This window comes from Babylonia areolata, chromosome 13 (genome assembly GCF_041734735.1).
Source record: "Babylonia areolata isolate BAREFJ2019XMU chromosome 13, ASM4173473v1, whole genome shotgun sequence".
Lineage (NCBI taxonomy): Eukaryota > Metazoa > Mollusca > Gastropoda > Neogastropoda > Buccinidae > Babylonia > Babylonia areolata.
The window spans coordinates 40,690,556-40,714,999 of NC_134888.1; the positions used below are offsets into that span (position 1 = coordinate 40,690,556).

Consider the following 24,444-nt stretch of genomic DNA (forward strand, 5'->3'; position numbering starts at 1 on the left):
TGTATATTTATGCGCGTCCACCTGTGTGTGTGTGTGTGTGTGTGTGTGTGTGTGTGTGTGTGTGTGTGTGTGTGAGTGTGTGTGTCTGTGTGCGTTTGTGGTGTGTGCATGTGCATATATGTGTGCTTGTATGTGCATGTACATATGTGTGTACGTGCGTGCGTGCGGGCGCGCGCGCGCGCGTGTGTGTGTGTGTGTATGTGTGTGTTGACGTGCGACCGTGATGTTGATGACAAAACGCACCCAAATGCTCAGACGCACAAAAACATGTGATCACAATTACCAATAAAGCTCATGGTTTTAATTCTGTATTCACACACACACACAGGCAGACAGACAGACAGACAGACAGACACACACACACACACACACACACACACACACACAAACAAACACACACAGAGGCAATAAGACAGACACAGACACACACACACACACACACACACACACACACACACACACACACACAAACACAGACACACACAGACACAGGGACACACACACACACACACACACACACACACACACACACACACACACAGATGCAAACAGACGGACAGACAGACAGACACACACACACACACACACACAGAGGCAAACAGACGGACAGACAGACAGACAAACACACACACACACACACACCCCTCCTATCCACGACAGGATGACAAACAACAAAATCACGGCTGCAGCTGAACAGAACACACATAGGATTCCACTCCCCCGCAAAAAACAAACACAGAGAAAACAACAACACAGAATACGACATCTGATAAAAGACAGTTTTAGTTGACAGAGCGTGACATCTTTCTGTCTATATAATGAAGAAGAGACAGCATGCTTGCATCAATACAATCAACTTGCAATTGTCACAGAGAGAGAGAGAGAGAGAGAGAGAGAGAGAGAGAGAGAGAGAGAGAGAGAGTTTGTGTTGTGTTTGTATTTCTCAATTTCGTCACAACACATTTCTCTGTGTGAAATTCGGGATGCTCTCCGCAGGGAGAGCGTGTCGCTACACTGAGAGCGCCACCCTTTTGTTTTTGCTTTTTTTCCCTGCGTACAGTTTCATTTGTTTTTCAGAAAGAAGTGGATTTTTCTACAAAATTTTGCCAGGAACACCCGTTTTGTTGCCGTGGGTTCTTTTACGTGCGCTAAGTGTATGCTGCACACGGTACCTCGGTTTATCGTCTCATCCGACTGACTAGCGTCCAGACCACCACTCAAGGTCTAGTGGAGGGGGAGAAAATATTGGCGACTGTACCGTGATTCCAATCAGTGCGCTCAGATTTTCTCGCTTCCTAGGCGGACGCGTTACCTCTAGACCATTACTCCACTTCTACAAAGAGAGAGAAAGAATACAGAGAGAAAGACAGACAGACAGACAGACAGACAGACAGACAGACAGACAGAGAGACAGGTGTTTTAATGCCCAAATATGGTACACAGATAGCATGAACCAGACCGCAAAGCAAAAGATGTGTTTTTTTTTGTTTTGTTTTTTTACAAAGAATAGAATGGAAAAATATTATAAGGTAATACTTTGGGTACGGAGGTATTTTTACACATGGGATCTAACGATGACACACACATGCCGAAACTCGCGAACACACACACACAGATATATATATATATATACATACATATATACATATGTATATATTCTTACCACGTGTGATCACATACACAAATATAATTCGAAGTCAATAACAAGAAACTTAAAAAAACAGAAGAAATGATTAACATCACCTTTGCACGGACAATATATTTAGAAATTGTTGCTCAGATATACGATAATTTTCTTATGTTTTAAATAAATTCACACACACACACACACACACACACACACACACACACACACACACACACACACACACACACACAATTCATTCCGCATAAGTACATCCTGCTAGCAAACATGAAAGTACATACAGTGATATATCAAAAGCAAAATACACACACACGTATATCTTTACACTTCTCATGCCATTTCATTCGTGTTCTGCACAGAAAGACTCTCTCTCTCTCAGTATGTATATATTTTTTTAAATTAAATATATGACAACATACACCCCCACCCACACCTGTCTATTGTTTATTGTTGCTTATAGTCCAGCCGACCGCACAGGGCCATATCAGGACTGTCAACCCATACACAATGCTCAACGGCGTCAACACAAAATTGTCACACCTAAAAGAAAAAAATCATCCCCAGATTAAAAAAAAATCGTATAAAAAGAAAGACAAACAAACATTTCAAACAAAAAATACAAAAAAGGCCATATAGGCAAATAACACTGCAGAATGGACGGACAGTTAGTGCCTATCCCAGTGTTTACAATTTCATTACCTAATTGCAAGAGCAAAACAGCACATACAGTACATCACAGACTGCGGAAAAGTGAAAACTGATTAAAGGCTTTCTGGAAAAAAGAAAGGTGAACAGACTGGGAAGGCAGAACAAAGAGGAAAATGATGGTATACTTCGTCCAAAATGATCGAAACGATAATATTGACTGCTTTAGAAATTATGTCAGCAAAGGTATCCATGCGTACGGAGACATTACATCTGATATTCTCACACTTTGATCCATAGCAGCATTAACAATAATTATTTAGGTTATCGATGAAGCCAGGAAAAAATATGAAAAACACTCCAAACCAATCACACAAAGCAAACATAGAATCGTAACAATACAAATACAATTCACGTTTTTTGTTGCGACTCAGGTGGATGAAAAACAACAACAACAAACAACAACAAATATGAAAAAATAAAACAAAGAACAATGGAAACAGGTAATGTGAGCTTGCAGAATAATACATTCTAAATGTAGATATGTACATATCAATAAACACAGTGTCACACAAACAGATATACCTACTCAACTGCACGTGGATATTGATTGCAGTCGTGCTTTTGTCCTCCGTTTTGATTGGCTGACTGACAGCGAACAAAGAGGGAAACACATCGTGCAGCACAACAAAGAGAAGTAACTCTTTCCAATCACAAGGTACAAAGATTCAAGTCAATCGATTGAACTAGCACATGACTAAAGGGCTAGGTAAAAGCTAATTTGTGTTTACACAATCTGTCTTTACTGCTGTGTGCACATGGGGAAAGGGATGTCAGTCCTGAATAAAAGCATCATTTGTGTTTGCACATTTCTTCTGTCATTGCTGCTGTGTTCGTTCGATCTTTAGTCTTTTCACTGTAAGTGTGTACATGTCAAATGATCGGTATTGGGACAGGCCCGGAACTTTCTTTTTTCGAGGCAGTGTCTGGATTTGTTCCAACGTAACATGTACTGAGCTGAATGGGTAGCATAAGCAGCATTGACTTGAAGGTGTGTACCTTGTGTATGGAGAAAGTTACTTCCCTTCGATAAAGTTTAAACCCTTTACTCTCTCAGCCTCATCGTTCTTTCAAGTTTAAACCCTTTACTCTCTCAGCCTCATCGTTCTTTCAAGTTTAAACCCTTTACTCTAAGCCTCATCGTTCTTTCAAGTTTAAACCCTTTACTCCCTCAGCCTCATCGTTCTTTCAAGTTTAAACCCTTTACTCCCTAAGCCTCATCGTTCTTTCAAGTTTAAACCCTTTACTCTAAGCCTCATCGTTCTTTCAAGTTTAAACCCTTTACTCCCTCAGCCTCATCGTTCTTTCAAGTTTAAACCCTTTACTCCCTAAGCCTCATCGTTCTTTCATTGTACAAGACACCCATCAACAGCGACAGGGGTGTGGGTGGGTGTGATGGGGCGTAAATCCTAATTCCAAAGGAACTGGGTGGAATGGATATGAAAATCAGAAACAAAATTCATGTCGTCGTTTATCGTAAGTCCACCCAGATAACCTTACTCCTACTCCACCTCTCTCTCTCTCTCTCTCTTTCTCTGTTTGTCTGTCTGTCTCTCTCGTCTTTTATATCTATCTTTGGTCAGTTTTCTAAATCATGCAGTCGAAGACTTTGTCAGAAAAAAGGAAGGAGCAGTCATCATCCTAATCAAACGTAGCTATTGCATCAGAACACACAAACCAATCGATATATCTGCACAGTTCTCTTGTCTGTACAAACATAAACGTCATACTGTACAGACGTTATCTCGTTGGAGCAGAATCAAACACTGTGAGAGAGAAAGAGAGAGACAGAGAGAAACAGACAGACAGACAGACAGACAGAGACAGACGGAGACAGAGAGAGGCAAACAGACAGAGACAGAGATACAGAGACAGACAGGAAGAAATAGAGAGAGGAGGTAAGACTGGGAGAGAGAGGGGGTAAAATCCAAGATGAACTCCAAACTCCATCTAAAAAACACAGCACAGAAAAAAACCTACAACACACTTCACTCACCGTCACTAACGGTGAGAACGTCATAGGACAAAGGTCAAAGAACAGTCATAGGACAAAGGTCAAAGAACAGTCATAGGACAAAGGTCAAAGAACAGAGAACGTCACATGACAAAGGTCAAAGAACAGAGAACGTCATAGGACAAGGGTCAAAGAACAGAGAACGTCATAGGACAAAGGTCAAAGAACAGAGAACGTCATAGGACAAAGGTCAAAGAACAGAGAACGTCACATGACAAAGGTCAAAGAACAGAGAACGTCATAGGACAAGGGTCAAAGAACAAAGAGGAAGAGGAGGTAGGGAGGAGAGGGACGGGGAGGGGGAGGGAAGACAAAGGAATCGTCAGTCACGTGACCAAAACACCGACAAACAGAACGTGATGAAGCACCACTTACAGTTCACTGTCTGTCCTTCTGCACCTTACAGTTCACTGTCTGTCCTTCTACACCTAGCAGTTCACTGTCTGTCCTTCTGCACCTTACAGTTCACTGTCTGTCCTTCTACACCTTACAGTTCACTGTCTGTCCTACACCTAGCAGTTCACTGTCTGTCCTTCTGCACCTTACAGTTCACTGTCTGTCCTTCTACACCTTACAGTTCACTGTCTGTCCTTCTACACCTTACAGTTCACTGTCTGTCCTTCTACACCTAGCAGTTCACTGTCTGTCCTTCTACACCTAGCAGTTCACTGTCTGTCCTTCTACACCTAGCAGTTCACTGTCTGTCCTACACCTAGCAGTTCACTGTCTGTCCTTCTGCACCTAGCAGTTCACTGTCTGTCCTTCTACACCTAGCAGTTCACTGTCTGTCCTTCTACACCTAGCAGTTCACTGTCTGTCCTTCTACACCTAGCAGTTCACTGTCTGTCCTTCTGCACCTTACAGTTCACTGTCTGTCCTTCTACACCTAGCAGTTCACTGTCTGTCCTACACCTTACAGTTCACTGTCTGTCCTACACCTAGCAGTTCACTGTCTGTCCTACACTTTACAGTTCACTGTCTGTCCTTCTATACCTAGCAGTTCACTGTCTGTCCTTCTACACCTAGCAGTTCACTGTCTGTCCTTCTGCACCTAGCAGTTCACTGTCTGTCCCTTCTACACCTAGCAGTTCACTGTCTGTCCTACACCTTACAGTTCACTGTCTGTCCTTCTGCACCTAACAGTTCACTGTCTGTCCTACACCTTACAGTTCACTGTCTGTCCTACACCTAGCAGTTCACTGTCTGTCCTTCTGCACCTAGCAGTTCACTGTCTGTCCTTCTACACCAAGCAGTTCACTGTCTGTCCTTCTACACCTTACAGTTCACTGTCTGTCCTTCTGCACCTAGCAGTTCACTGTCTGTCCTTCTACACCTTACAGTTCACTGTCTGTCCTTCTACACCTAGCAGTTCACTGTCTGTCCTACACCTAGCAGTTCACTGTCTGTCCTACACCTAGCAGTTCACTGTCTGTCCTACACCTAGCAGTTCACTGTCTGTCCTTCTACACCTTACAGTTCACTGTCTGTCCTACACCTAGCAGTTCACTGTCTGTCCTACACCTAGCAGTTCACTGTCTGTCCTTCTACACCTAGCAGTTCACTGTCTGTCCTTCTATACCTAGCAGTTCACTGTCTGTCCTTCTATACCTAGCAGTTCACTGTCTGTCCTTCTACACCTAGCAGTTCACTGTCTGTCCTTCTACACCTAGCAGTTCACTGTCTGTCCTACACCTAGCAGTTCACTGTCTGTCCTTCTACACCTTACAGTTCACTGTCTGTCCTTCTACACCTAGCAGTTCACTGTCTGTCCTTCTACACCTTACAGTTCACTGTCTGTCCTTCTACACCTAGCAGTTCACTGTCTGTCCTTCTACACCTTACAGTTCACTGTCTGTCCTTCTATACCTTACAGTTCACTGTCTGTCCTTCTACACCTTACAGTTCACTGTCTGTCCTTCTATACCTTACAGTTCACTGTCTGTCCTTCTACACCTAGCAGTTCACTGTCTGTCCTTCTACACCTAGCAGTTCACTGTCTGTCCTTCTACACCTAGCAGTTCACTGTCTGTCCTTCTACACCTTACAGTTCACTGTCTGTCCTTCTATACCTAGCAGTTCACTGTCTGTCCTTCTACACCTAGCAGTTCACTGTCTGTCCTTCTATACCTAGCAGTTCACTGTCCTTCTACACCTTACAGTCAGTCTTCCTTTGTCGTCGGAGCACGTAGCAAATGAATGAAGAAAGGAGACGCAGGAAGAACAGGTGCGGGGGGCTGGGGTGGAGGGGAGAGGGGCAGGGAGAGAGAGAGAGCGTCTACTAAATGGACCAGTCTAACCAGTACAGTTTCGACTGCCACCACCAAGGATAGCTTTGTATCAAAGTCATCACACTATTGAGTCCGACAGAAAGCAGCATACATCCCATGGCAGCTTGATGACAACGTCACACTCTCTAAGTAATGCAGACATAACTTGCTTCCTAGGACAGCTTTGTGTCAAGGCCACACACTCTAGAGTCAAGTAGCAGCATACATCCCATGATAGCTTGATACCGTCAACTCTCTGAGTAAGGCAGAAATAACTTACTTGGACAGCTTTCTGTCAAGGTCACACACTCTAAAGTAGCAGCATACATCCTAGGATAGCTTTGTGTCAGTCACACTCTTGAGTCAAGTAGTGGAAGCAGCATACATCCTAGGTTAACTTTGAGTAAAATTCACACTCTTGAGACAAGCAAAACAGCATACATCCTAGGTCAACTTGGTGTCAAAGTCACACTCCTGAGTCAGGTAGTAGTAGCAGCATACACCCTAGGACAGCTTTGTATCAAAGTCACACTCTTGAGTCAAGTAAACGCAGCATACAACTTACGTTAACGTCGTGTCAAAATCACTCTTGAATCAAGTAAACGCAGCATACAACTTACGTTAACGTCGTGTCAAAGTCACACTCTTTTGTCAAGCAAACGCAGCATACATCCCAGGATAACACTGTGTCAAACTCACACTGTTGTGTCAAACAAAAGCGGCATACATCCTAGGTGAACTTTGTATCAAATTTACACTCTTGAGTCAGATAAAAGCAGTACACATCCTAGGATAACTCTACTTTTTGTCAAATTCACACTCTTGAGTCAAGCAAAAACAGCATACATCCTACGTTAACTTCGGTGTCAAATTCACACTTAATTCAGACAGAAGCCATCCTACGTTAACTTCGGTGTCAAATTCACACTTAAGTCAGACAGAAGCCATCCTACGTTAACTTCGGTGTCAAATGTACACTTAAGTCAGACAGAAGCCATCCTACGTTAACTTCGGTGTCAAATTCACACTTAAGTCAGACAGAAGCCATCCTACGTTAACTTCGGTGTCAAATTCACACTTAAGTCAGACAGAAGCCATCCTACGTTAACTTCGGTGTCAAATGTACACTTAAGTCAGACAGAAGCCATCCTACGTTAACTTCGGTGTCAAATTCACACTTAAGTCAGACAGAAGCCATCCTACGTTAACTTTGGTGTCAAATTCACACTTGAGTCAGACAGAAGCTGCACACATCCTAGCATAACTATGTGTCAAAGTCACACTCAGGAAGGAGAACGTCTCTCCTCTTGTCATGAAAAAATCGTATCCAGCTAATGATACTCGCACACATGTACACAATTATACCAAGTTTTAAATCATTGAAGAATTGAAAAGTTCTATCGTGTCATCTTACGTAAGATTGAAAGCGATTACATGTCCACGGTTACTTTAAAAAAGTGGCACAGCAAGACAAAATAGTATGTCTTCTTAATCAAGCAATGTCGTTACACGTAGATACAAATATGCATCCTGGTCTCTCTCTCTCTCTCTCTCTCTCTCTCTCTCTCTCTCACACACACACACACACACACACACACACACACACACACACACACACACATACACAAAGGTACACACTGAAGCTAGCACAAATATTCACTCACATGCACGACGACTGAACCCATATACACTGACCATGAAGAAGAGTATTGCAACGCTTTGTTTCACTGGCGTCAGTTTCTCTTTGTGGTGCAAATAGTCCGTTCTAAAGGCAGGTGCACATGTACTATATCCAATTTCTAACACCAACAAAATCTTTCCCAATGCTTCAGCATCTCATCTTTCCTTGACAGTTCAACGATTCGAACATGAACTCATGAAGCACGTGATTCTGTAATGTTTGTCTCATATTTGTCTCGTTTTTAGTAAGATTGTTGGAAGTGCAATATTCAACCTACTGACTGAAATTTGTTTGGATATAAACTGTGCATGTGATGAACACATTTTGCTCTGCTGTGTAAAGATCTGGCCCTGCGTAACCACCCGCTTCACTCACACACAAGCCGTCAAAAATCCTATCGTTGTTACAGTTCAAAAATGACCTCACTTTTGTTGGCGTTTTGAAGCAGGCCACTATAACACGATACGTGCTTTACTCTAAACATTTCCCACTACTTTAAGTTGAGAGCGTTAAACCCTCCCCCCCCCCCACCCCCCATTCCCACTCTCACTTTCTGTCTTCTGTGTATGTGTGCGCGCGCGCGCGCGTATGTGTGTGTGTGTGTGTGTGTGTGTGTGTGTGTGAGTGTGTTTAAAGTAATGGTTAGTTATGTTAAAAAAAAATCCTCATAATTATTTGTTATGCAATGTGTAAGTAATTCCGTCATTTTCAACACTTCCGTTTACAGCTGAAAATTACAAAAGGTGGGTACAATCCAAGATAAAGCGACGACGTTTCGAGTCTTCGACTCTTTATATCTGACTGCCCTCCCCTTAATCATTGTGGATTTTTTCATACTTTTGACACCGTTGCACACAGCAAGACAGCCCTTTCTGTTCAGTGTGAAATGTATTCCCTACAGCTCACCAAACTACACTGGCCTTTCCTCCAGAAGCCTGTCTTCAAAATATATATAATATTTATTAATACGGATTTTAATGCTAAATGTCAACATCCTTTCGGAGTGTTTGAAGACTGCCAGTACCTTTACATGCCACAGAGCACAATGTCCTTCGTTTCATAAGCGTTTTGATTTTCTTTGGCGTTCTAAAATGGAGAACTCCATTGCAGGTTTGACAAAAGAAAGCGCCTTTTGTCTTTATACGCCTCTTCCTGTCTGGAGGCAACGAATAGGAACCTGCAGACACGGGGAACCTCTCTGTCCTCCCGATGACAAGATTGTTTTTTCACATTATATATGGCACTGCTACAAACCACGTTTTTTTTTGGTTTTTTGTTGTTGTTGTTTGTTGTTGTTGTTTTTGTTGTTTTTTTTAGCACTACTAGCCCTGGTCTTAAGATCTGCATCATGCAGTCCATGAAGATGGCTGACTGTGTGAGGTTTTTTTAAATTCTAGTTTCATTTATACAGAGTTCCATACAGCATGGAGTTGCTGCCACTCACTTGGACTGTGCTGGATAAACCGACTACATAGTTTCTTTCGAAGTGATTTTCACATCTTCATCTAATCAGTGCGTTGGCCATACTTTTTTTCTGTTACATTCTTCGTTTCTTTGCTGTTTATTTTATCACTTTATTTCTTGGCTCGCTCTATATTCACGAAGCTCTAAAATGATCTTCACGATTTTTGACCAGCAGTGAACAGTTTCTATTCTATTTCTTCCTCTTCCATTCAATATCATGCCTGTCGCGTTAGAAACTGAGAGAGGGGGGGGGGAGGAGGAGAACGTGCGAAAGAGAGAAAGAGAGAGACAGACAGACAGACAGAGAAACTGAGACTGTGCACAGGTCAAATAACTACTCGGCCAAGGTGTGCTAGTCTAAAAAGCAACAATTTAGAGAATCTATCTTTCTCTGGGTTTGGTCAAATAACCACTAAGCCAAGGTGTGTCAGTCTCAAAAGCAACAAGTCAGGGTATCTCTCTATCTAACTGTGGGGTTGTCGTGATGTTCACTCTGGGGTTTTCGTGATGCTCACTCTGGGGTTTTTCGTGATGCTCACTCTGGGGTTTTCGTGATGCTCACTCTGGGGGTTGTCGTGATGCTCACTCTGGGGGTTGTCGTGATGCTCACTCTGGGGGTTGTCGTGATGCTAACTCTGGGGGTTGTCGTGATGCTCACTCTGGGGGTTGTCGTGATGCTCACTCTGGGGGTTGTCGTGATGCTCACTCTGGGGGTTTTCGTGATGCTAACTCTGGGGGGGTTTCGTGATGCTAACTCTGGGGGTTGTCGTGATGCTAACTCTGGGGGGGGGGGGGGGTTCGTGATGCTAACTCTGGGGGTTGTCGTGATGCTAACTCTGGGGGGGAGGGTTCGTGATGCTAACTCTGGGGTTTTTCGTGATGTTCACTCTGGGGGTTGTCGTGATGTTCACTCTGGGGGTTGTCGTGATGCTCACTCTGGGGGTTGTCGTGATGCTCACTCTGGGGGTTGTCGTGATGTTCACTCTGGGGGTTGTCGTGATGCTCACTCTGGGGGGGTTTCGTGATGCTAACTCTGGGGGTTTTCGTGATGCTAGGCACCGTCGTCGCTTATGTTCTTCTCTTTCTTCACTACTGTGGCACAGGACACACAAGACCCTCCCCCTCGCCTCCCCACCCCCCAAACCCCTCTCCTTCTCCCTGTAAGCACATTCTTCCCACCCCCACACCCCCACCGTCCAGCTAGTAAACACACACATGCAGCAGCATCAGCATCACCATCAACCCAAACATGCAGCACGCTAACTCAGTCCACAGGGAAGCGTGTATGGCCCATCCCGACCCCGTCACACCGGGTTCGTCCACTGGGGCGGCAGAGGGCTTGAAGGAGGAAGACCAAGAGGAAGAGGAGGTGGTGGTGGTGGGGTTTGAACTGCCAGCCATGCCAACAGCGAGGGATCCGCCCCCAGTGACGGTGACGTGGCCGGTGTGAGCGTTGAAGGGATTTTGTCCCAGCGTCCCCACTCCGCGGGGATCGTTCCCTTCTGCCCGGTCCTTCCTCTGTTGCTGTGACTGCTCCCCATCTCCAGCATCTCCACCACCGCTCTCTCTGTGGCCACCGGAGTCAGTCAAGTCTTTCCTTGAGGAGGTGGTCCCTACTGGGGAGGTTCCTTGGGAGGTAGTCAGGTGGTCTGCGCCTCTCTCTCCCCCCCCTCCACCCACCACAACCCTACCACCACCACCACCACCATCACCCGGCCTGTCGTCATCAGCGTCACCTCCTCCATCTTTCTCTTCTTTGTCCACCGGACTCTGTGAACCTGTAATAATATCAAGGAGAATAAGACATTGATGTTCGAAGACAAAAAAAGGAAGAAGAAAAAAAAAACAATAGAAAAAAGTAAAAAAGAAAAGAGGGCATACAATGTGCAAGGGCTTCACAGGGAAAATTACTACAACTACTACTATTACTAGCACTACAACTACTACTATTATTTCTAAGTAAATAAATACCCGCCCCCCCCCTCCCCCCATAAAAAAAGCAAACTGATCAATCAATAAATCAATCCATCATTTAATCCTAAAAGAAAGAGGATATGCCCTGAACAGAGGTTCACAGGGGATGTCCGAGGACACAAAATACTACAACTACTACTACCACTACCACCACTCCTACTACTACTAGATAAATAATGAATAAGTTAATAAGTAAGTAAATAGATGAATGATTGATAAAAAGAGGACATACCATGTACAGGGGCCTCAAAGGGGATGTCAAAGGACATAAATAAACAGATAGATAAAAAAAGAAAGAAGAAAAGAATGAATGAATCAATCAATCAATTAGTGAATCAAAAGAAAAGAGGATGTACCCTGAACAGTGTCTTCAAAGGGGATGTCGGATGACACCAAAATTATAGTAAATAAATAAATGAATAGATAAACAGATGAATAATTAATTGAAAAAAAAGAAACAAAAAAGAAAAGAAAGAGGATGTACCTCGTAGGGGCCTCACAGGGGATGTCCGAGAACAAAAATGAATAAATAAATGAATAAACAAACAAACAGATAAATAAATAAATGAATAAACAAGCAAACAGATAAATAAATAAATGAATAAACAAACAAATAGATAAATAAATAAATAAATGAATACATAAATAAATACATAAACAAACAAATAATTAACTAAAGAAAGAAAGAAAGAGGACGCACCATGTGTCGGAACCGGACAGGGGCCGTGGGAGGAGGGGGGCGGGGCAGTAAGGTGAAGGACGGCCGGGGCCCCTGTCCCGCCCACTGACGACCTGGCCCAGACCTGAACGCTGTAGTGCTGACCGCTCCTCAAACGGCCCACCTCCAGGCGGCTGGCGTTCTGTGCACGTGCAACACAACAACTTACATGCACACACCGCCGCGGTTTAGTGATTTGCTGTGCTCTGTGTGTGTGGGGGGGGGGGGGGAGGGGCGGGGGGGGGGAGAAGGGGGAGGGGGAGGATGGGTGTGTGAGGGGCGGGGGGGAAGGTAGGGGTGGGGTGGGTGGTTGAGTAAGTGTGTGTGTGTGTGTGTGTATTTGTGTGTGTGTGTGTGTGTGTGTGTGTTTGTGTATGTGTGTGTGTATTTGTGTGTGTGTGTGTGTGTGTGTGTGTTCAATTTCATTGTCTGTCCACATTAAGCGATATTAGACATGAGGAGAAACATTCGTTTAAAATGGGGAGGAGGGAACGGGATAAAAACAAGACTACTCACAACATCAACTTAACAACTTTATGACTAAAAAACAACAAACTTTCCAACTCTGAAACATAGTTGTGAAAAAAAAGGAAAAAGAAAAAAAAAGAAGATATGACAACCCATTTAGAGTATGTAACAATAAATTTGAAAACAAAATTCATACATTAACAGTAAAAAGCCCAAAATTTCTTGCACCCGGCCCTCCCCCCGCCACCCCCTCCACACACACACCCCACACCCCTGGGCAAAAAAATATAGCGACAATCGAATTGGACTATTTAACAATGGTCTAAAACACAATCAAACAATGATCATTTTAGGACAGTCAGCGATGGGGATGATCCCCAAAGGCCAACTAGCCCCCAAGGCTGGAGCGCTAAGAGCCATAGCTATCTCCTCGTTTGTTTGAAAGTCATCGTCCTTCACACACACACAAAAGATTATGCTGCGAATGAATTCCCAATGCAGCGGAGAAAGCACTGACGACAGACCTACCGAGTGACCAGGTACTTACAGCCGGCACGGACACCTCCCCCAGCACGGACGTGTAGATGACGGTGGAGGTGAACACGCCAGGCTCCGTCTCGCCCCACATGACGTCATAGCTGTCCACGTCATCGGCTCCAGATGACGGCCGCTCCCACCTGATGACGGTGCGGCAGCCTGAGGTCTCGCTGTGTAGACCTTGTACCTGCCCCGGGGGGTCTGGAAGTTCATGGAAGGGGGCGGGAGGATGAAGCAACACATGAAAACAGATAACTGTTGATATTCTTTTAATAAGAATCAAGCCATCTGTTGGCTACAAGGGTTAACACAATTGAAAACTAAAAATAACTTCCGGTTCAAAACTAATTATGAAAACTGAATACCGAAATAGTAACCAAAACGCATTCGACGTTATACCATAATATTGTGATGCTACAAGGAGTTCAAGGTGAATGTTAGCCAGTTTCATTTATCAGTTTCTCAAGGAGACGTGACTGCGTTCAGACAAATCCATATACGCTGCACCATATTTGCCAGGCAGATGCCTGACCAGCTGCACAACTCAGGCTTTGAGTGCATGCATGTATATATTTTTGTACCTAACAGAGTGGATTTCTTTTACAGAATTTTGCCAGAGGGCAACACTTTTGTTGGCATGGTTTCACTTTTTCAAAGCGCCAAGTGCGCGCTGCACACGGGACCTGGGTTAATCGTCTCATCCGAATGAGTAGACGCTGTTTGATTTTCCAATCAAGCTTGGAAGAAAGGACAGAGCGAGATTTGAACCCAGACCCTCACGGACATTGTATTGGCAGGTAAGCGTCTTAATCATTTTGTCACATTGCTCCTCAATGCTCTTCCCAAAATAGCCACCCTTCCCTGCCTCTTCCTTGTCTTCAGTTTCTCCAGTTATGCGTGCGTGAGAATGACTGGTGCGAAAGCGCTTTGATTTGTCTCTGCACAAGATTCAGCGCTATATAAATACCATTATTATTATTATTATTAACATGAAAGGGACGGTGCAGTTTAATGGTAACCTCTCCGAGCCCTTCGACGTAGGCAGCGGTGTCAAACAATGCTGTGTCCTCGCCCCCACCCTATTTGGAATCTTCTTTGCTCTTCTCCTGAGGCATGCGTTCAGCACAGCGCAAGAAGGGATCTACCTGCGGACCAGATCAGATGGCCGGCTCTTCAATCTCGCCCGCCTCAGAGCAAGGACAAAAGTCCGCGAAGCCCTCATCAGAGAAATGCTCTTTGCCGACGACGCCGCAGTTGTGACCCACACCCAGCGGGACTTGCGGTCACTAATGGACGGCTTCTCCCAGGCCTACAAAGATTTCGGTCTGACCATCAGTCTTAAGAAGATAAATGTCCTAGGCCAAGACAGTCCATCTCCACCAACCATCGCCATTGATGACTACGAGCTTGAAGTCATCCATCAATTCACTTACCTTGGGTCCACCATCACCGACAACCTCTCCCTTGACACCGAAATCGACAAGAGGATCGGGAAGGCAGCCACAACGCTAGCCCGCCTCACACAAAGAGTGTGGACAAATCCCGAGCTGACCACGAAGACAAAGATGGCTGTATACAACGCCTGCGTCCTCAGCACCTTGCTGTTTAGCAGTGAGGCGTGGACCACACATGCTTGTCAGGAGAAAAGGCTGAGAAGCCTACGGCGCATACTCGGCGTTTTCTGGCAAGATAAGGTGACAAACACCGAAGTCCCGACTCGCGCTGGCCTCCCGACCATGTATACCATGCTGAGACAGCGTCGGCTGCGCTAACTGGGCAACCTTCGCCGCATGGAAGATGGTCACATCCCAAAAGACATCCTTTATGGAGAGCTCGCCACGGGGCAGAGAAGCATCGGCCGCCCACAGCTGAGATACAAAGACGTTTGCAAATGTGACATGAAGGCGCTTGAAATCAACACTGAGTCCTGGGAGGACCTTACAGATGACCGCAACAGATGGAGAAGCACTCTCAAGAATCAGCTACGGATTGGTGAGGACAAACTGTCAGCTGCTGCAGCAGAAAAGCGAGTTCGCAGAAAAGGGACGGCAGCCAACAGACCAGCATCAGCTTACACATGAGACCACTGCGTCAGAGACTGTCTCTCTCGCATCGGGTCTCTACAGTCACAGGCGACCCTGCTTGATCCAAGCAGACAGCCCAATTAGACATTAGGTAGGATATACTCTATCCATGGTCAGCCATGACCGAAGGAGGCCGACATATATATATATATATATATATATATATATATATATATATATATATATATATATATATATATATATCGCTCATGTTTTGAATCATTGAACTGCACACATGCTCAGACACACAGGCACACAGAGAAAGAGACACATTCACACATACGTGGGCGTGCACGCACGCACACATACAATGACAGAGTGGCATGGAAGTGGCCCTTTTGATGTAATGAATTTGTAGATATCTTTTGCATTTTATCACAGGACAAAAATGCACAAATGATATTTGCTTATTTACTGGCTATGTAATATTTTGTTTGTTTAATGTTACAATGCCCCGCGAACTGTGCTTGAGGAGAAAGGTTTTTTGGTTTTGTGTGTGTGTGTTTTATTATTTTTTTATTGCGCACATTTCCTTTTTTTCTTCTACCCCCCAGTATTGGTGTTATTCTTGTTTGTGCATTGTTGAAAATGTTTACACGTAGTCGTAATGTACATGGTACTGTCTATTTCACTGGTTCAGCACTGTTGATTCTTCCTGACTTGAGTGTACTGATGGTGAATTCAACAATAATATGCTGTGATTATGTTCATGCACGTATTGATAACACATTAACTTTTTTTTTAAAAAGATTTAGTAGAATGACTCAAAACATTACAATATGTACGGTTAACTGCCAAGGGCTTGGAAATGCAAAGAAAAGAAGAGACGTTTTTCATTTCTAATGACAAAAACGATGCAATATATTTTCACTTCAGGATGCACATTTACACCCAGATATGGATAAATATTACAGAGCTGAATGGGGTTACCAGTGCTATTTTGCCTCATATAACACAAATTCAAGAGGTGTCGCAGTCCTATTTGACAATAATTTTAATTCAAATTTTTTTAAAAAAAACAAAAAAAAACACATAAAGATTTGGGTGGAAATTATATTTTGGTTTCTCTGAATTTCATGAACAAAGATTTTTTGGTCATTAATATTTATGGCCCAACAGAGACAACCCAGAGTTCTATCAAGAGATTGAAGATCATATACAGGAATTAAGAACACTTTATTTGGTATCAGCAGGAGAGTGGAATTTAGTACTGAATCCCAACACTGATTTTGACAACTATAAACAAGCTTGTGAACAAATAGAACAAATAATGGTCAATTTATATCTTGTAGATATATGGCGAGAATTCTATCCTGATAGCAGGCGTTATAGCAGTAGAAGATCCCAACCTAGACAACAAAGTAGACTGGTTTTTTTTTTTTGTTGTTGTTGTTTTTTTTGTTTGTTTTTTTGTTGTTGTTGTTTGTTGATAAGTGAACACATGGTATCTGGCATTGCAGATTGTGAAATTATCCCAGGCTATAGAACATTTGATTGTTATGCTAAAATTTAAGAATATGACTGAAAATAAAACAAACAACTTTTGGAAATTTAATTGTTCATTACTAAAATATTTCAAGTATGCTGCTGAAATCCAGAATGTTATTAAAGATACGATAAAAGAATAAGCAGTAATGTCTGATGAAAACAAGGAATTAGATCGGACATACATTGAACACATAGATTTTACAATATCACATCAGCTATTTCTTGACGTACTTCTAATGAAAATTAGATCAAAGACCGTATCATATTCCACATTTAAAAAGAAAGAAGAACAAGAAGAAAAAGAAAACGTTATAAAGGAGATATATACGTCAGAAAAAAAAAACATCAGATGTCCCGAGATGATATTAAAGAGATTAAAGAGAAAAGAGACAAGTTGCAAATAGTAAAAGAAAAGAAAATGGATGGGGCGTTACTACAATCAAGAGACAGGTGGATTTCTCAGGGTGAAAAGATCACTGCTTATTTTTGTAGTCTAAATAAAAACGAAATTAGTTTAGTATGCAAATGATTTTAAAGTGCAATATAGACATGGCAACACCTTAACGAATTCCAATGACATTATGTGTGAAGTAAATAATTTTTATCAGGAGCTATACGAAAAACGAAATGTAGAAGAATGTGATATAAATAAAAGAGTAGAAAATCTTCCCAGACTCACTGAAGAACTTTCAAAGACTCTAGAACGAAAAATAACCAGAAGGAAAAATAACATTACAAGAAGCAACTACTGTACTAAAAAACATGAAGAATAACAAAAGTCCGGGAAGTGACGGTTTTACGTGCGAATTCTTTAAAAAAAAAAAAATTTAAAAAAATGGACCCAGATTGGCGTGTTTGTTGTGAAGTCACTTAATGAAGGGTTAGAAAGAAAAGAATTGTCAGCTACTCAAAAAGAAGGAATTATTATTTGTATTCCAAAGGGGGGTAAACCTTAAGAGTATGTAAGAAATTGGAGGCCAATTACACTTCTTAATGACTTTTTACAATACAGGATCTGGGTGCATAGCAGCTGGAATAAAATCAGTACTTCCTACATTAATTAACGAAGATCAAACAGGATTTGTTCCTGGAAGATATATAGGGGATGATATTAGATTGATATATGACATAATGTACTCTTTGAATAAGACAAATATGCCAGGGTTGTAATTATGCATTGAATTTGGAAAGGGTTTCGATACAATGGACTGGGCTTTTATGTTGAATATAATAAGAACTTTTGTGTTTGGGGACTGTATTTGCAATTGGGTTGAAGCATTCTATAAAAACACTAAGGCCACTGTGACTATAAATGGACAAACATCTAGCTAGTTTAAGATCGGTAGAGGATGCAGACAGGGCGATCCTGTCTCACCTTATCTATTTATGTGCTGAAATTCTGGCGAATATGATAAGACAAAATAAAAACATCAAGGGTATCTATGCAAACCAAACTGAACACAAAATAGCGCAATTTGCAGACGATGCTCAGTCTTTGCAAAATGGAGACCAACTTACAGTCGAAGAAACAATTAGAGTTTCAGGTAGTTTTGGCAACATATCGGGCTTAAATATGAATTTAGAGAAAACTGTAAATATGAATTTAAAGAGAACATCAGCGATTTGGTTATTAGAGAGAGAGAGAGAGAAATTCAACGAAAAAATATGCACCACATCTTAAAATGGAATGGAATCCCCAGAAATTTATAATATTAGGAATTTGGTTTCTGCTAATCTTACTGACTGTGAAAATATAAGTTATACTGAAAAGTTTATAGAAATTAAACAACTATACAGGGTTTAGGTAAAAAGATAGGCCGAATAGCTGTAATGAACTCTCTAATCCTATCAAAAATCATATATTCATGAACACTCTTACCAAACCTACCTGATGAATTTATGCAAGCGTTACATATACTTTGCTTAAAATTTGTGTGGAATCGGAAACAAGACCGGATTAGTAGAAAGGTAGCACAAAAAAGAATAAGCGAAGGAGGAATAGGATTTCCAGAATTGAAATGCTTTATGCATGCTTTGAAATTAGGTTGGATAAGAAAATTTAAAACTACCAATAATAAATGGAAATCGATTCTGTCATTAACACATCCAAACATAGAAAACTAATATAAATTTGGACCAAACAGTTTACTATGTGCATATGAAGGCAATTAGTTTTGGAAAGACACATTTCATGCATATAAATTGTTCTTTGACAAAGTTAAACCAACAAATTAAGGGGAAACATTGGCAGAACCATTGTTTTTTAACGGCAAAATTAATATAAATAACATTTCACTAAGGAAAAATGAATGGATACATGAAAATGTGTGCTTCAATGCAGACTTGTGTAAGGAAGATGGAAGCTACTTGACTCTGAGTTCATTGATAGCAGCAGTCATTAAAAGGATAAAAACCTTCGCTGCAACATTAAATATTCATTTAGAAAACAATTGTAAATCGAAGTATTCCAGAACATTACATCTGCTGCACTTGGTAAAGAAAGGACCAGCCTTGCATTATGACATTCTTGTGAAGGATAATGTAAAGCCAAAATTTTGTACTAAATGGAATAACAAACTAAATACAGAAATAAACTGGATGAAGACTTTTAGAATGATTCAGAATATTCGGGAAATTGAATTAAAATGGTTTCAGATAATGTTGCTCTGTCACATTTGGGAGATAAAGCTGATGGCAGGTGTTCTTTCTGCCATTATGTGAAAGACACTATAGAGCATATATTATGGAGATGAGCACATGTGACCGTCTTTTGGATGCAGTTTGAACGAACAAGAAATCAACACTAAATGCAAAGACGTTTCATCTTTCTCTGTAAACGAGATAATTGTTAATGTAGGAAACGATACCCATTTTAAATCTGATAAGATATTAGACTTCCTTTTGCTCCTTACACAATTCTATATCTATAAATGCAAAATGAGAGAAGAGATGCCTCATTTAAGTGTATTTAGTAAATTACTGAAATACAGATATGAAACAGAAAAATGTTTTGCTTATGTTAGCTTAAAATCTGTTGAATTCCGCACAAATTGGTGTCACTACAAGGAAATAACTGAAACTGGAGAAAATTGTTAACAAACCATAATGCTGTGAAAAAAGGGGGAAATCCAAGCCAATAATGGAAGGTAAAAAAAGCAAAAAAGCAAAAAAGCACTGTACATCATGATCGATGTGTGTATTCATATGTGTATGTATACGTGTTAATGAAAAAAAGTATGTGTATGTATGTGCATATGTATGCATATGTATATGTGTTTTTTATGTATCTCTGTGTATATATATGTGTGTTTATGTATGAATGCATGTGTATAGATACATGTGTATATGTATGTGTGTATAATATGTGAAAATATATATTTGTGAGTATATTTATGTACATGTATGTATATATTTCTTATGTACATGCACGTATATCTGTCTATCTATCTAGCTATCTATCTCTATGTATATCTATATATGAATGGGTGTGTGTATATATATATATATATATATATATATATATATATTATTATTATTATTATTATTTCGTGCACAAAACGTTTCAATGTACGTGTTTTTGTTGTTGCTGTTGTTGTTTTGTTTGCTCCTTCGTCCTTTTCTTCTAACAAACATTCCCCCTGTTTTCCTTGTTTATATCTTTTTTGCGTCCGTTTAGCTGTGAAGATTTGTCGTGTTGCCGTTACCTTTTTCAATGAATAAATGAAAAAAATAAAGAATTTTTTTTTAAAATAACAAAACCCCTAAATTTCCTGGTGTCAATATATCACAAGAGAAGATGAACCCCCCCCCCCCCAAAAAAAAAAAAAAAAAAAAAAAAAAAAAAAAAACAAGAAAAACAAAACAACAACACAAAACAACAACAAACAAACAAAAAAAACAACAACAAAAAACAAATAAAACCCCCAAAAACTCACCCGCCGTGTGACAGACGGGTGGCTCCCCCTGCTGGACGTGGATGGCGTGACAAGGTGGCGTCAGGAAGCTGGCGACAGTGGCTGTGCCCGTGCGGTCCCGTTTGTTGACCGGGTGGACTCGAACTGCATACTCACACTCCGGCTGCAGGTTGTACAGGACGAATCGACGATCCTGGACATGAATAAATGCATAAATGGATGAATGAATGAACGACTGAATGAATGAATAAATGAAGGAAGGAAGGAAGGAGTGAAGGAAGAAAGGAAGGAATGAAGGAAGGGAGGAAATAATATGAAAATAGATAAAGGAACAGATAAATGACTAGATAAATAAATGTATGAAAGATTAAATGCATGAATAGAAAGAAAGAAAGAAAGATAGATAGATAGATAGATAGATAGATGGACAGATAGATAGATGGATAGATAGACAGATAGATGGATGGGTAGGTGGATAGATAGATAAATAGACAGACAGGCAGACAGAGGCAGACAGTCGTACAGACAGACAGATAGATAGATAGAGACACACAGACACACACATACGTGGACAGATGAATAAATAGGCAGATAGACAGGCGGATAGATAGATTGATAGATAGATAGATAGATAGATAGATAAAATAATACAAAGCATCCCAGCGAAGTGTAAGATAGGAATAAAAAGATATCCTTGTGAAGTTTTTTTTTTCCTTTCTTCAAATGACGGTAGAGATGTGGAGTTGTTCTTGCTTTCCTCCACTGTCATACTGTGTGTCACAGACAGACAGACAGACAGACAGACAAACAGAGGCAGAGAGGCAGAGAGACAGAGAGGAGGATCAGGAAGCACTGACATGGCTGGTGGCCGAGGTCTCTAATCTGCGGTGCAGCTTTCTGTGGTCACTGCGGGCACAGGTCTCCGCGCGCCAGTAGATCAGGTACTTCCGGGCACTCTTGTCTGTCCGACAGGTCACCGTATTTAGTATGATGATCATGACGATGATGCATATCTTTCACCTCCAGTCAATTTAGATTCCAAATTCCCTTGCGCCATAAACACGGAAAAGATGATGTCTAAGAAAGCTGGGGATTTCCCTGTGATGTGCATAAAATATGGCCCATCCTACCTCCGAAAATTATGAGCAGTAGGTTCATGGGTAAGAGACCCATGACCTCGTCACATTTCAGTTACATGGGTACTTTGCCTGGCTGGTGCTGAAATGCGACATTGGCAGTGATAGGGGCCCTTCAAATTTTAACAGGTACTTGTGGGCACTCCTGTCTGTCCAACTATTATCATGATGATGATGATGACGACGATGATGATGATCTTTATAACTGACAGGAACTTGTGGGCACTATTGTCTGTCCAACAAGAATGATGATGACGATGATGGTGATGGTGATGGATAAATAAATGAATTATTATTATTATTATTATTATTATTATTATTATTATTATTATTATCATTTATTCTTTTTTTTTAATTATATTATTATCATTACTTTTTTAATTATATTGTTTGTTTGTTTGTTGTTTTTTTGTTGTTGTTTTTTTTTGCTTTTTTTTTTTTTTTTTTTTTTTTTTTGTACGCTTATAGTTGACTTCATCAGGTTTTTGTGCCTGATACATATTATTATTAGTAGTAGTTCTTTTTTATGTATTTATCTTTTTTTTTCTCAAGGCCTGACTAAGCGCGTTGCGTTACGCTGCTGGTCAGGCATCTGCTTGGCAGATGTGGTGTAGCGTATATGGATTTGTCCGAACGCAGTGACGCCTCCTTGAGCTACTGAAACTGAAACTGATGGTGATGCCGATTTTGATAATTAACAGGTACTTGCGGGCACTCTTGTCTGTCCAGTAGGTATTATGATGATGATGATGATGATGATGATGATGATGATGATCTTTACATTTAACAGGCTCTTGGGTGAAGTCTTGTCTGTCCAACAAGTATCATGATGATGATGATGATGATGATGATGATGATGATGATGATGATGATCTTTACATTTAACAGGCTCTTGGGTGAAGTCTTGTCTGTCCAACAAGTATCATGATAATTATGATGATATCTTGATAATTAGCAGGTAGGGAACTCTTGTCTGTCCAACAAGTATCTTGATGATGATGATGATGATGATGATGATGATGATGATGATCTTTATAATTAACAGGCACTTGTTATCATCATCACCGTTGTCATCATCATCATCACCAACAGCAGCAGGAGAAATATCACCATCATCCTCAACATCAGCATAAGCAGCTGTGTCGTCATAATAGTCATCATCGTTATCATCGGCAGCACCAGCAGCTGCTGCAACGTCATCATCATCATCATCATCATCATCATCATCATCAACAACAGCATCAGTGTCATCATCACCATCACCATCATCATTATCATCAGCAGCAGCAACAGCATTTGCGCCGTCAAAACAAACATCATCATCAACAACAGTATCATCATCATGAACATCATTATCACCATCATCATCCTCACCAACAACATCATCATGATCACCACCACCACCTCCATCACCACCACCATCATCATCACCACCATCACCAACATCATCACCACCACCTCCATCACCACAACCACCACCACCATCACCACCACCATCATCACCACCACCACCATCATCACCACCATCACCACCACCACCATCATCATCACCACCACCACTACCACCATCATCATCACCACCATCACCACCACCACCATCACCACCATCATCATCACCACCATCACCAGCACCACCACCAACATCATCACCATCACATCACCACCACCACCACCACCATCATCATCACCACCATCATCACTATCATCATCACCACCACCACCATCATCATCACGATCATCATCACCACCACCACCACCACCATCACCACCACCATCATCACCACCATCACCACCACCACCATCATCACCATCATCATCACCACCACCACCACCATCATCACCGCCATTACCACCACCACCACCATCATCACCACCACCATCATCACCACCACCACCATCATCACCGCCATTACCACCACCACCACCATCATCACCGCCATTACCATCACCACCACCACCATTATCACCACCATCACCATCACCACCACCATCATCATCACCACCACCACCACCACCACCATCACCACCATCATCATCACCACCACCATCACCACCACCACCACCACCATCATCACCACCACCACCACCACCACCACCATCATCACCACCATCATCACCACCACCATCACCACCACCACCATCCTCACCACCACCATCATCACCATCATCATCATCACCGCCACCACCACCACCATCATCACCGCCACCACCACCACCACCATCATCACCACCACCACCATCATCACCACCACCACCATCACTACCATCACCACCACCACCACCACCACCACCATCATCATCATCACCACCACCACCACCACCACCATCACCACCACCACCATCACCACC

General features: G+C 41.8%; 1 protein-coding gene and 1 long non-coding RNA gene across 2 annotated transcripts in view; both read right to left on the reverse strand.

Moving 5' to 3' along the window:
- Positions 1-431: 431 nt before the first annotated feature.
- Positions 432-5,313, reverse strand: LOC143289277 (uncharacterized). Its single transcript, XR_013056232.1, has 2 exons — positions 4,822-5,313; positions 432-4,734 (listed from the first exon to the last, which is right to left on the reverse strand). It is a non-coding gene; the product is annotated as an uncharacterized LOC143289277 (long non-coding RNA).
- Positions 5,314-6,256: 943 nt separating this feature from the next.
- Positions 6,257-24,444, reverse strand: part of LOC143289278 (anosmin-1-like) — a 40,034-nt gene continuing 21,846 nt past the window's right edge. Inside the window, exons 11-15 of the mRNA XM_076598279.1 lie at positions 21,817-21,920; positions 20,981-21,152; positions 13,484-13,674; positions 12,451-12,610; positions 6,257-11,554 (exon numbers count right to left, since the gene is read on the reverse strand). Of these exons, the coding sequence (XP_076454394.1) occupies positions 10,977-11,554; positions 12,451-12,610; positions 13,484-13,674; positions 20,981-21,152; positions 21,817-21,920 (1,205 nt within the window). The 3' untranslated portion in view covers positions 6,257-10,976. The remainder of the gene's footprint in view (positions 11,555-12,450; positions 12,611-13,483; positions 13,675-20,980; positions 21,153-21,816; positions 21,921-24,444) is intronic.